The sequence below is a fragment of the Mustela nigripes genome, chromosome 7 (genome assembly GCF_022355385.1).
Source record: "Mustela nigripes isolate SB6536 chromosome 7, MUSNIG.SB6536, whole genome shotgun sequence".
Taxonomy (NCBI): Eukaryota; Metazoa; Chordata; class Mammalia; order Carnivora; family Mustelidae; genus Mustela; species Mustela nigripes.
Genome location: NC_081563.1, coordinates 75,266,389 through 75,280,147, shown reverse-complemented (window position 1 = coordinate 75,280,147; position 13,759 = coordinate 75,266,389). Strand labels below are relative to the sequence as shown.

At 37.3% G+C, this 13,759-nt stretch overlaps 1 protein-coding gene across 1 annotated transcript in view; it reads right to left on the bottom strand.

The window, feature by feature from the left end:
* The window catches only part of TMEM131 (transmembrane protein 131), a 209,122-nt gene that overhangs the window by 73,925 nt on the left and 121,438 nt on the right, over positions 1-13,759 (bottom strand). The window contains exons 6-7 of the mRNA XM_059406161.1: positions 4,655-4,771; positions 2,137-2,259 (exon numbers count right to left, since the gene is read on the bottom strand). Coding sequence (XP_059262144.1) covers positions 2,137-2,259; positions 4,655-4,771 — 240 coding nt within the window. The remainder of the gene's footprint in view (positions 1-2,136; positions 2,260-4,654; positions 4,772-13,759) is intronic.

Genomic DNA, 13,759 nt, shown 5'->3' with positions numbered 1-13,759 from the left:
ACTGATGGAGTGACTGTAGAACCTTTGCTGAAAAACCAGAAGACATCACATACTATTTTGTTTATTCTTACAAGGTATTAAGGAAACAAGCACAACAATGTGTGGAAACAGAAGATTAAAATGTAGACTACTGATTGTAGGGGAAGGAATAAGGAAATGGGGACAGAAAAAGGCTACACTATAAAATTCAAAGGAAAGATCACATTAAAGCTAGGAACACGACATATTCCTGACTTTAAGTCCAGTAATATTTATTCTAATTAAACAACATACAGAAAAAAAGGGAAGCCAACAACAGAGAATATAATTTATATAAAAAAAACCTGCTCAAGAATGTTTATTTTTGTGTCCACATATATATATGCAAATGCACTATAAGGGGGGGTTTGGGACTAGAGCTGTGCTAATACAACAGTTATCAGCTATGTGGTTATTTAAATTTAACTGAAATAAAATAAAATGAAATGTTCAGTTTCTCAGCCACCCCAGCCACAAATTCAACTGCTCATTAGGCACATGTGGCTGGTGGCTGCTATACTGGACAGAGCAGATACAGATATATCATTGAAGAAAGTTCTATTGGATAGCACTGGATTAAAAAGTGGAACTCAAGAGGATTTTTGTTTCACATGTTTGAGTTAACTTTTTTTTTTGTACAGTGAGAACATACTCATGTTTGTCCTTTATCAAATCAGATGCAACCTGTAATTTACAGTATTTTCTTAAATTTAAGAATAAGACTAATGACACAGTATAACACAGAACCATGAGGTTAAAGTGCCTTCCAGATAAATAACCTGTACTGGTTCTAAGAGGGCAGCTTTGGCTTTTCCCATTTGCTCTCCCGTGTGCTGGTGCCAAGTCCAGTGTGAGATATATTCTTCATTAAAATGTAGTAACTGGAAAAAGCCCAGATTAACAACAACAACAAAAATCAGTTGACTGAAAACAAACGAGGAAAGAAAGCAACAGGAATTTATGAGATTTCTGTATAATTTGTCATTAAAAATTAGTCAGAACAGGGAAAATACACAATTACCAAAAGTTAGCCAAAAGGATATAAATGATCAACTGATGATGAAGAGGAAACACTTTTCACTTGTAAAAACAGGATAGAAAGGCATTTTCTTCTTTTGTAACAAAGATATCTAGCTAAAAAATCATTAAAATTTGGGCAGAATATTCCTATGAGTAGCTATGCTCACCAAATGTTAGCTAAGTGTCAGGGAGAAACCCCTTTCTTGCTAATTCAGCATATAATTTCACAATTCATGTTCTAAAAATCTCACTATACTCTTCCTCACTTTCTGTTTATGAACATTTCTGCCAGCGCCTCTGGGATGACAAGAACCATTCTGGCTGTGAAAGCCCTACAGTTCGCCACAATATGTAGTGCTATCCCTCCAATGGCTATGTTCAAAGTACTGTTAAGGCCTGCAGCACTGGTCCTAAAGAACTCTGGGTGTGGATATTATGGACTATTCTGGAAAGCATCCACATCTCCTTCCAACCAGATGACACAAGTGGCAGCAAATATCACGTAGTTGGAAGTCACTGAGGATGCAGGTGGAGATCTTAGGAGTACATGAGGGAGGAACATCAGTCATTCCCACTGTGCCAGAGATGAGGAACTAGTGAGGAGATTTCAAACTTGAAAACACTCAGTACTAACAGACTGAGTAAGATCAGGAGTGGACTTTTTAAATAAAAAAAATACGTTTGCTTTTAATCATGATTCTATATTACCCTTCCCTTGGGCTTCAATTTCCAGGCCGCCATCACCAAAAACTTATTACCAAAAGTAAGCATGAACAGTGTTATAAAAAATTTATGTCATACTAGAAAAGTAGTGGCCTTGTGTAGCTGAAAACTCCTAAATTAAATGTAGACCTGTTAAAATCTAATACCAGAGGAAACAGTTTTAGAAGTGGTCCCCAAAATTCAATACCTGGACTACTGTGATCCAAAACTCCAACTGCAGAAAGCTGCACTAAAAGAAAGCCCCCACCACTGTGATGCATCCTTTCAACCCCACTATTTTAAACAGTCTTGAAAACTGTAACAGACTGAGATTTCATACTAAGCATTAGTTTTTGCCAAAATGAAACTCATTCAAAATCACCATCATAAACTCACCTGTAAAGGCTCACTGTGAGGATTGTGTATATTTATTATAGGTGAGAAACTGCTGTTCACAGGAACTCTGGCCCCAAGGAATGGCCTCAATCGATATGGGTTTGGAACCCCAACACCAAATACCTATTTCAAAGATGAAAAAAATCTGAGTTGCTCTGATAATTAACATTTTTATAGTTATAACTGATAGATCCAGAGAAAACGAGTGAGTCTTATTTAGATGGACAAATCTTAACCAATTTAAAAAGAATACACGTGTAGTTTCTATACTTTATTTGGCTACATATTTGTATTACTACATATATATGTGTATTTGGAATTATTTCTATATCAGAAATTAAAATGATAGCAGACCTTCATGAGCTCATAGAATAGACAAAAGAAGAAAATAGGGACTCAAAAGATTTCCTTACTCTAATCATAAGGAGATGGATCTAGGGCCCAAGGAATTTCTCAAATATCAAGCTCAGCTCCAGGTCATACCAACATGGGAAGACAAGGCCCTGGGTTGACTTACTAAACAGGGTGAGCCAGTTATTCAAATGAGAAATATTTATTAAGTGCCTATGACGTGCTAGGCATAGATATACACATAGTGAATGATTTAATAATGAATAAGAAAAATAATATGTCTTCTGTCATAAACCTTATATTCTAGTATGAGGAACAGACTAGGTAACAATAAAAAAGTTCTAAAAACCAGGTAATGTGGTATAGAATAACTGGCTGGGGTTAAGGCTGGGAATATTCTTTTAGAGAACATGGTTACAGCAATCTTCTCTGGGGAAGTGATGTGAGCTGATGTCACCAGCAAGATGAGAAAAAACTGTAGTGAGAGTGTATTCAGGCAAGGGGAAGTATGCAAAGGGAATGAGGCAGGAAATGGGCTGACTTGTTTGAAGACCAGGAATGCCATGAGAAGCAAGGTCACGGGGTGAGGTAGCAGGGCTAAGCAAGGCAGAGCCTTGTTGGCCTTGATCAGAAGTTTACATTTTGTTCTAAGAGCAATAGGACAACATTAGGATTTCCATGGGCAAGTTGACTAGATGTGATTTATGTTCACAGAAGGTCACTCTGATTACAGTGAATGAGGCCCATGGCAGGGACTGGAGGGGTGTGGAGGGCTGGTTGGAGGCTACCGTGTCATCCAGAGAGAAGCAATGGTGGCTTAGAAGACAGCAATGGCAGTGAAGAGAAGAGAGGTAGACAGACTCAAGATATATTTAGGAGGGGAACTTTGTGAAAGATTAGATGTGGAGAAGTGAAGAAAGACAGAGGCCACTGAGGCTCTCCTTGAGAATGACCAGATCACAAGCCTCAGGTAGTCCAGCTTGGCCACAACCACCTAGGCAACTGGGGGTGCCTTTGTGGAGTAAAGGTCTTAATATTCTTACAGCAGTCTTCACTTACTCAAGAGGTTCTTGTTAAATGAGTGTCATATATACGGTACTTCAAAGTTACTAATCTATGCAGGCTGCTTACTAAACACCCATTAAAGACTTATTCACCATACATAAACACAGGTACCTGACTATCAGTTTACTGCGACACTAATTTTCAAGATACATGGTATGTTCTGGGTCCTGGAGAAGAATGTTGAAAACAGAATCATAGACACTGTCAAGTAAGACATTAGCTAAGTAAGGAGTTAAACCATGTGTTCCAAGCACAGTATAACACAGTGGTTAAGAGGATGGTTATTATAGGTACAAAGACATGGGTTTGAATACCTGCTCAATAATCTACTAGTAGCATAATCTGAACCAATTATTTAACTTTTCTAAACTTCTCCTTCCCTATCTCAAAAAATGAGGATAACAGTATCGATAACATAGGCAGAAATGCATCTAAGTCATGTAGTATAGTGCCATATAAGCATTTTTTCTTAATAATCTTGATAACCTTGATATATAAAAGTCTTGATTCATAAAACATTAACTTTAATAACCTAAACAATAATTACATATAAAAAGAACAAATTTTAAACAATCATTTACTAAGAAAAGCAGCCATGTATATTTTACTCTTGAAACTATTATAAAGCATAATGTGCAAAGTAAAATTTAAAAAAAAATTAGTGTAAGATATTTTTTACTATTATTTTGTTAACCAATCTTACATTAATGCTTTAGCTGTAGCTTTAAAAGACTGTTCAGTCTGATCTGAATAGGGATAGTCACAGACACAATAGTGAGTAAAACTCCTGTATTTCCTATTATCCCTGAGTTTTTAAGAGGGTTCTTTTTTTTTTTTTTTTAAAGATTTTATTTATTTATTTGACAGACAGAGATCACAAGCAGGCAGAGAGAGAGGAGGAAGCAGGCTCCCTGCTGAGCAGAGAGCCCGATGCGGGACTCGATCCCAGGACCCTGAGATCATGACCTGAGCCAAAGGCAGCGGCTTAACCCACTGAGCCACCCAGGCGCCCCAAGAGGGTTCTTGATAGGCTGTCATATGACACATCAGAGATGAGAACTATATTTTATAAAAAAATGAAAGTTTTACTCCTGGTTCTTACCTGGTAAGTAAATACCCCATGATTGGATGTGTTAATAAATAAAGTATTTTCTACATTTCCCACTACTCTTGCAAGAAAAACTACATCAAATGATGTATTTCCTCCTGGAAGTATTTTCTGAAAAAGAACAGCAATAAATAAAGTTAAATTAACAACTAAAAAATCCAATTGTGCTGACCACAGTCAAGTAGCTGAAGTTCTCTAAAACAATCATCTTAGAAATATTTCCATGAACTAGGTTCTCCCCCATGAAGGTATAAGCTTTAAATTAGCTAAATTATTCTGCAATGGAAAATAATAAAAAGGTATCTTCATATTGATGTCTATAGTCATATAGCTTTGCCAATTACCAGCTTAAAACCCTGTAGAGCAGAGTTTCCTTAGATTCTATTCCTTCAACAGCCACTAGGCTGGAATGAAGTGCCTAATTATAGGCTGTTCCCTCAACACATAATCAGGCAGGGACTGAGCCAAAGCTAAACTTCTTATATAGATGTATTACTCTACTATTAAGCAGCAACTTGTACTATTCCAAAGAAGAAATAAGCCCAGGCCTCAGCCTCCTGACCTATGTCACCCATTCACACAAGGCACTCTATGGGCCCACAACTTAAATTAGAAAAGAAGGCAGGGGTGGCAGTTATTTGCAGAAACTCACTCCTGTTATTTTGTGCAGATTGAAGATGTCATTGTTGTTAGTGAAATAAAACTTTATTACAACAGAACAATTGGGTTACTCCATGGACATCAAAGAGAATGTGACTGCAATTGTCTGCAATGAAGCCTTACAATGCAGAGTCATCAACCTCTCTCTTTCTGCCTCTATGGCTCAAACTCTAAAACACTGCCCAGATTGTAGCTTAAAATATATGGCATTGAGACTTCTGGCTTTACCTTAGGATGGAGAAAGCTGGAAAGAACACTTCCCCTGCTTATCAATAACCAAAACAATAATTTACAAAATCATAACTTTTCTTGAACCTATAACGGAGTTTGTGTAAAAAGTAACACAAAATTCAAGGAAAGACATGCACCTCCAAGGAGTCATGGGACTGTATTGGCTCACCATGGCAGAGAATGGGAAGATGAGGCTACCACATAAGAGGGTAAAATGTATCCAGCTAAAATGTTCACCCTCTGCTAAAAGCTGACGGTGGGCTAAAAGGAGAGTATACAACCACTGGAAGCTGGAAACATTAGATAGAGGTCACACTTGAACCAAAGTCAGTAACAGAAAGATACTTGGCAAATCTCTAAGTAGCTTGAAATTAACACACTTCTAAATAACCCATCGACCAAAGAAGTAGTCACGAGGAAATTAAAATATTCTGAATCAACTGAAAATTAAAACACAACATATCAACGGGCATCTGGGTGGCGCAGTGGGTTAAAGCCTCTACCTTCAGCTCAGGTCATGATCCCAGGGTCCTGGGATCTAGCCCTGCATCGGGCTCTCCGTTCAGTGGGGAACCTGCTTCCTCCTCTTTCTCTGCCTTCCTCTCTGCCTACTTGTGGTCTCTCTGTCAAATAAATAAATAAATAAAATCTTAAAAAAAAAAAAATAACCCACAACATACCAACATACGTTGGCTACAGCTAAAGCAATACTTGGAGGGAAACGTACAGTATTACATGCTTATTTTGAGAAGAAATGCTTCAAATGAATAATCTGTGTTTCCAGAAAAAGGACTCAAATTAATAAAATCACAAGTGAAAGGGGGAGAGATCACAACTAACACCAAGGAAATAGACGTAATTATTAGGAATTTTTACTAGCAACTATATACCAACAAATGAAGCAACCTGGAAGAAACGGATGCCTTCCTGGACATTTACAAACTACCAAGATTGAAACAGGAAGAAATAGACAATCTGATTAGACCAATAACCAGTTAACGAAATTGAAACAGTAATCAAAAACCTCCCCAGAACACAAAAGTCCTGGGCCAAATAGCTTCCCAGGGAAATTGTACCAAACATTTAAAGAAGAAATAATACCTATTCCACTGAAGCTCTTTCAAAAAATAAGGATTTTATTTATTTGACAGAGAGAGAGAGAGAGAGAGACAGCAAGAGCAGGAACATAAGCAGGGGGAGAGGGAAAGCAGGCAAACAGGGAACCTGATGTGGGACTCGATCCCAGGACGCTGGGATCATGACCTGAGCCGAAGGTAGAAGCTTAGCAACTAAGCCACCCAGGCGCCCTGTTTCAAAAAATAGAAACAGAAGGAAAACTTCCAAACTCCTTCTATGAGACCAGCATCACCCTGATGAACATGGATGTCAAAATACTGAACAAGATCCTAGCTAACAGGATCCAACAATACATTAAAAGGATGACACACCACGACCAAGTGAGTTTTATGCCTGGGATGCAAGGCTGGTTCAACATTCACAAATCAATCAACATGGTAGGGCACATCAGTAAAAGAAAAGACAAGAACCATACAATCCTCTCAAATGATGCAGAAAAAGCATTTGACAAAATACAATATCCGTTCCTCATTAAAACTCTTCAGAGTATAGGATTGGAGGGAGCAGTCCTCAATATCATAAAAACCATCTATGAAAAGCCCACAGCAAATGTAATTCTTAATGGGGAAAAGCTAGCCTTTCCCTTAAGATCAGGAACACGACAGGGATGCCCACTCTCCCCACTATTATTCAACATAGTACTATTAAGTCCTAGCCTCAGCAATCAGACAACAGAAAGAAATAAAAGGCATCCAAATTGGTAAAGAATAAGTCAAATTCTCCCTTTTCTGATGACATGATACTTTATGTAGAAAACCCAAAGATTCCACCCCCAAATTACTAGAACTTATATAGCAATTCAGCAACGTGGCAGGATACAAAATCAATGCACAGAAATCAGTGGCCTTTCTATACACTAAGAATGTAACTATAGAAAGAGAAATTAAGGAGTCAATTTCATTCACAATAGCAACAAAAAGCACAAGATACCTAGGAATAAACCTAACTAAAGTGGTAAAGGATCTGTATGCTAGAAACTACAAAACACTTATGGAGAAATTGAGGAAGACACAAAGAGATGGAAAAATAGTCCATGCTCAAGGATTGGAAGAAGAAACATTGCTAAAATGTCCGTCCTACCAAAACAATTTACACTTTCAATGCCATTCCTATTAAAATACCACTTGGCATTTTTCAAAGAGCTGAAACAATCCTAAAATGTGTATGGAACCAGAAAAGACCCCGAATCGTCAAGGAAATGTTGAAGAAGAAAAACAAAGCTGGGGGCATCACATTGCCTGATTTCAAGCTATATTACAAAGGTGTGATCATCAAGACAGAATGGTACTGGCAAAAAAACTGACTCACGGACAATGGAATAGAATAGAGAGCCCTGGTATGGACTCTGAACTCTATAGTCAACTAATCTTCGACAAAGCAGGAAAAAATACCCAATGGATGAAAGACAGTCTTTATAATAAGTGGTGTTGGGAAAACTGGACAGCAATATACAGAAGAATGATGCTGGACCATTCTCTTACACCATACACAAAGATAAACTCTAAATGGATGAAAGACCTCAATGTGACACAGGAATCCATCAAAATCCTAGAGGAGAACATAGGCAGTAACCTCTTTGACATCAGCCACAGCAACTTCTTTCAAGACATGTCTCCAAAGGCAAGGGAAAGAAAAGCAAAAATATACACAATGGAATATTATTCAGCCACCAGAAAGGATGAATGCCCACCATTTACATCAACATGGATGGAACTGGAGGGGATTATGTTAGATGAAGTAAGTCAGGCAGAGGAAAGACAATTATCAGATGGTTTCACTCATATGTGGAACATAAGCATGGAGGACCACAGAGAAGGGAAGAAAATCCAAAGGGGGAGAAATCAGAGAGGGAAATGAACCATGAGAGACTATGGACCCCAAGAAACAATCTGGGGGTTTCAGAGGGGAGGAGAGTGGGGAGAGGATTGACAGGGTGATGGGTATTGAGGAGGGCACGTGCTGTGATGAGCACTGGGTGTTATACTTAACTAATGAATCACTGAGCACTATATCAAAAACTAATTATGTACCATACAGTGGCTAACTGAACATAATTTTAAAAAATCTATTTTTCCCACCTTGAGAAACTAAAAACAGAATGGAAAACCAAAATATACAAAACAAAGAAAATAAAAGACAAAAGCAGAAAGGAATAAAGTAGAAAACAGAAAACAGCAAAAAGTCAATAAAACCAAAGATAATGCTTCAAAAAGGTCCATAAAACTGATAAAACCCTGAACAAAATGATCAAGATTAAAAAGGAAGATGATAAAAATGTAAGCAACTGAAATGTGGACATTAACATGTACCTTTTTACACATAAAAAGGAAGATTAAGGAATATTACAAACAACTGTATGACCATAAATTTAATAACTAGAAGAAATGGACACATTCTTTGAAAAACAGAATCTGCCAAAGCCCATTCAAAATGAAACAGATGATAAGGACAGACCTCTATCCATTAAAGAAGTTTGATTTGTCATTTAAAACCTTCCTACAAAGAAAAACCCAAGCCCAGATGGTTTCACTGGCAGAATGGTAGAAGTCTCTATCATCAATTTAAGAAGGAATTAGTATCTATCTTACATACTTTACAGCATATAGAAAAGGAGAGAACATTCCCCATCTTGTTTTACTGGCTTAGCATTATCCTGACACCAAGACTAAAGACATGATGAAAAAAGAAAAGTCAGTAAGTCTCATGAAGGTAGACATACAATCAACTACAAAACATTGGCAAATTAAATCCAGTCAATACATAAAAAATGATAATACACCATACGACTAAGTGGGTTTTATCTTGACAATGCAACTCTAGTTCAACATGCAAAAGTCGTCACATCAATGTAACTGATACTATTAACTTACTGAAGAAAAGAAAACTCAGATGGTCATTTCAAAAGGTGCATAAAACAAATTGACAAAATTCAGTATCCATTCATGATTAGAAATATCAGTAAGCTGATATTAGAGAAATTTCTCAACCTGATAAACAGCATCTAAAAAACCCTAGAACTACCATATTTCACGGTGAATGACTGAGTGCCAAAATGTGGAACAAGGTAAGGATGTCCTCTCAGGACAGCTGAACAAAATTATACTGGAAGTACTGGTCAGCGCAATGAGACAAGGAAAAGAAATAAAAGGCATACACATTAGAAAGTAAGAACAATTTGTCTTTATTCACAAACAACACAGCTGTCAATATAAAGAACTCCAAAAATATCTTCAAAAATCCTCCCAGAATAAAAGAGTTTGCCAAGTCACAGGAATCAAAGTCAATATATAACGATCAGTTGTATTTCCATATACTAGCAATGAATTTTAGAATTCTAATTTTTTAAAAAGCATAATTAACAATCACACACACACAAATACTGAAGTGTAAATATATTAATGTGCAAGTTCTATAAGATGAAACCTGCAAAATATTGCTGAAAGAGAAAAAAAAAAGCCTTTAACTTCAGAGAAATAAAAATCAAAACCACAGTGAGATACCACCTCACACCCATAAGAATGGCTAAAATTAACAAGTCAGGAAATGACAGGTGTTGGCGAGGATGCACAGAAAGGGGAACCCTCCTACGCTGTTCATGGGATTGTAAGCTGGGGTAACCACTCTGGAAAACAGTATGGAGGTTCCTCAAAAAGATACAAATGTAGTGATCCAAAGGGGCACGTGCACCTGAATGTTTACAACAGCAATGTTCACCAGAGCCAAACTGTGGAAAGAGCCTAGATATCCATCAACAGATGAATGGATAAAGAAGATGTGGTGTATGTGTACACACACACACACACACACACACACACGAATACTATGCATACATCAAAAATGGAAATCTTGCCATTTGCAACGATGCAGATGAAACTAGAGGGTATTATGCTGAGTGAAATTAAGTCAATCAGAGAAAGACAATTATCATATGATCTCTCTGATATGAAGAATTTGGGGGGGTGGGGGAAGGGAGGGAACAATGGAACAAGATGGGACTGGGGAGGGAGACAAACCATAAGAGACTCTTAATTTCAGGAAAGAAACTGAGGGCTGCTTATGGACACTGTGGAGGGTATGTGCTATGGTGAGTGTTGTGAATTGTCTAAGACTGATGAATCACAGACCTGTACCCGTGAAGCAAATAATGTATTATATGCTAATAAAAAAAAAAAGAAGCCTTTAAAATGGAGACATACTGTGTCCCTGGATTAGAAGACCTAATATTGTTAAGATGTTAATTCTCCCCTAACTGATTTATATATCCAATGTAATTGCAATTAAAAACTTCAGAGAAAAAGTTGCATGCAATGTGAGATAATATCCTACAGCAGAAAAAGTACACTGCTGATAGGAAAACTGATGAAATTCATATATTTTTAAAAGATTTTATTTATTTGGGAGAGAGATGAGAGCGATCATGACAAGTGGGGGGAGGGGCAGAAGGAGAGGGAGAAGCAGACCCCTGCTGAGTGGGGAACCTGCCACAGGGCTCAATCCCAGGACCCTGAGATCATGAACTGAGCTGAAAGCAGATGCTTCAGCCACTCTGAGCTGACTGAGCCACTTAGGCGTCCCTCATATAAGTTTTTTAGTAATATTGTACTAATGTTAATTTCCTTATTAAGATAATTATACTCATTATATAAGATGTTAACACTAGAGAGACTGGGCGAGGGATATAAGGATCTATCTGTACTGTTTTTTATACATTTAAGAGTACATCAAAATAACATAATAATAATTTCTTAGAAAGATTTAAAACAAAAGAAATTGACAAGCTGATTCCAAAATTTGGATGGCCAGAAAAGGGAATAAAAAGAGCAAAACAGGGGCGCCTGGGTGACTCAGCTGGTTAAGCGTCTGCCCTCGGCTCAGGTCATGATCTCGAGGTCCTGGGATAGATCCCTGTGTTGGGCTCCCTGCTGAGTAGGGAACCTGCTTCTCCCTCTGGCCCCCTCCCCGTGCTCATGCTCTTTCCTTGCAAATGAATAAAATCTTTTTTAAAAAATCTTTTTTTTTTTTTTAAAGATTTTATTTATTTATTTGACAGAGAGAGATCACAAGTAGGCAGAAAGGCAGGCAGAGAGAGAGAGAGAGGAGGAAGCAGGCTTCCTGCTGAGCAAAGAGCCCGATGTGGGACTCGATCCCAGGACCCTGAGATCATGACCTGAGCCGAAGGCAGCGGCTTAACCCACTGAGCCACCCAGGCGCCCCTAAAAAATCTTTTTTTTAAAACAAAACAATTTTCAAAAATAAAACTGAAGGATTCACAATATCTAAGAATTATTAAAAAGCTATAGTAAACAATAAAGTGTGGTATTGGTGAAAGGGTAGACAGTTTAGAGTCTATTAGATACATATTTGGACATAATGGAGAGTCTAAGAAACAGACCCATACTTAGGTCATCAGACTTTTGACAAAAATACAGAGGGGTTTCAATGAGAAAGACTATTCTTTTCAATCAATGGTGTAGGAACAACTGTGTATTCATATGCAATACAAAATGAGCATGAACCACAGCTCACACCATAAACAAACATTAACTCAAAATGGATCACAGACCTAAATATAAAATCTTCAACTATTAAACTTCTGGAGGAAAAATAGGAGAAAATTTTTGTGACCTTGGTTTGGGCAAAGCTTAGCTACAAGTCCAAAAAAGCATGACCCATAAAAGGAAACTTGATAAAATGGACTTCATGGAGATTAAAAACTTGTATTTGGAAACATTCTGTAAAGAGAATGAAAAGATATGCTGCCAACAGGGAGAAAAGATGTGCAAATCACATATATGATAAGGACTTATATCTAGAATATATAAAGAATTCTAAACAACTCAGTTAAGAAAACAAACGACCCAATTAAAAAACAGGCAGAAGAATTGAGCAGACATTTCACCAAAGACAATATATCCATGACAAAGAAAATATACACATCAAAGAATATAAAGGGGCATTAAAGATGGTGAAAAGATGTTCACCATCATTAGTCAGTGATGAATGTACATTAAAATAAAAATGAACACTACAACTATTTGAGTGACTAACACTAAAAACAAGCAAACAGAACGCATCTTCACAATATGGAGTACTAACAAAGATGCTGAACAACTGGAGCATACATTCATTCCTGTTGGTAATGCAAAATGGTACAGTCATTATGAGAAACCATTAAGCATATACTTCACAAGAGACCAAGCAATTCCACTCCTAAGTATTTATATTAAGGGAAATGAGGAAAAGAAAATTTATGTTCATACAAAAATCTGTATGGGGTCATATTGTTGGCCACCTACTTACCACCTTCATTACTCCTCTGACAGTTCAAGGACTTGTTGCTGACACCAAAGGGCAAGGAGAGGAGCCTCAAGGCTTTTGAGAAAAGAATGTGATTTTTATATTTATAGTGGTTTTATTTATAATAACTCCAAAGTGGGAAGAATGTAAATGTCTTTAACTGGTGAATGGATAAACAAACTCTAATACTGTCATCCAGTGAAGTATTACTGAGAAATAAAGCGGTACAAAGAATGGATACATCCAACTACCTAGATAACATGAAATGCATTATGCTAAATGAAAGAAGTTGGACTCCAAAAGCTAGATAATGCATGGTTCCTATTTATATAACCTCTGGAATAGGTTATACTCAGAGGCTTGAACTGACTGAGCTGTCAATTACAGGACCATGAATTTTTGAAACTCAGAACTATACATTAAAATGGATGAATTTCAGGGCACCTGGGTGGCTCAGTGGGTTAAGCCTCTGCCTTTGGCTCAGGTCATAATCTCAGAGTCCTGGGATCGAGCTCTGCATGGAGCTCTCTGCTCCCCCGCCCCAATCCCCTACTTCTCTGCCTACTTGTGATCTCTGTCAAGTAAATAAATAAACGAATCTTAAAAAAAAAAAATGGGTGAATTTTACTGAAAGTATACCGTAATAAAAGTATATACATATATACATTTGCACATTCACTCAAGACAGTATTTTAGCCTGGACCTTTTTTTATAAGGGTCTCAGTTTTTATAGGAGTCTTCCAGTTTCCTGGAGCAAGGACAAGTAATTGAAAG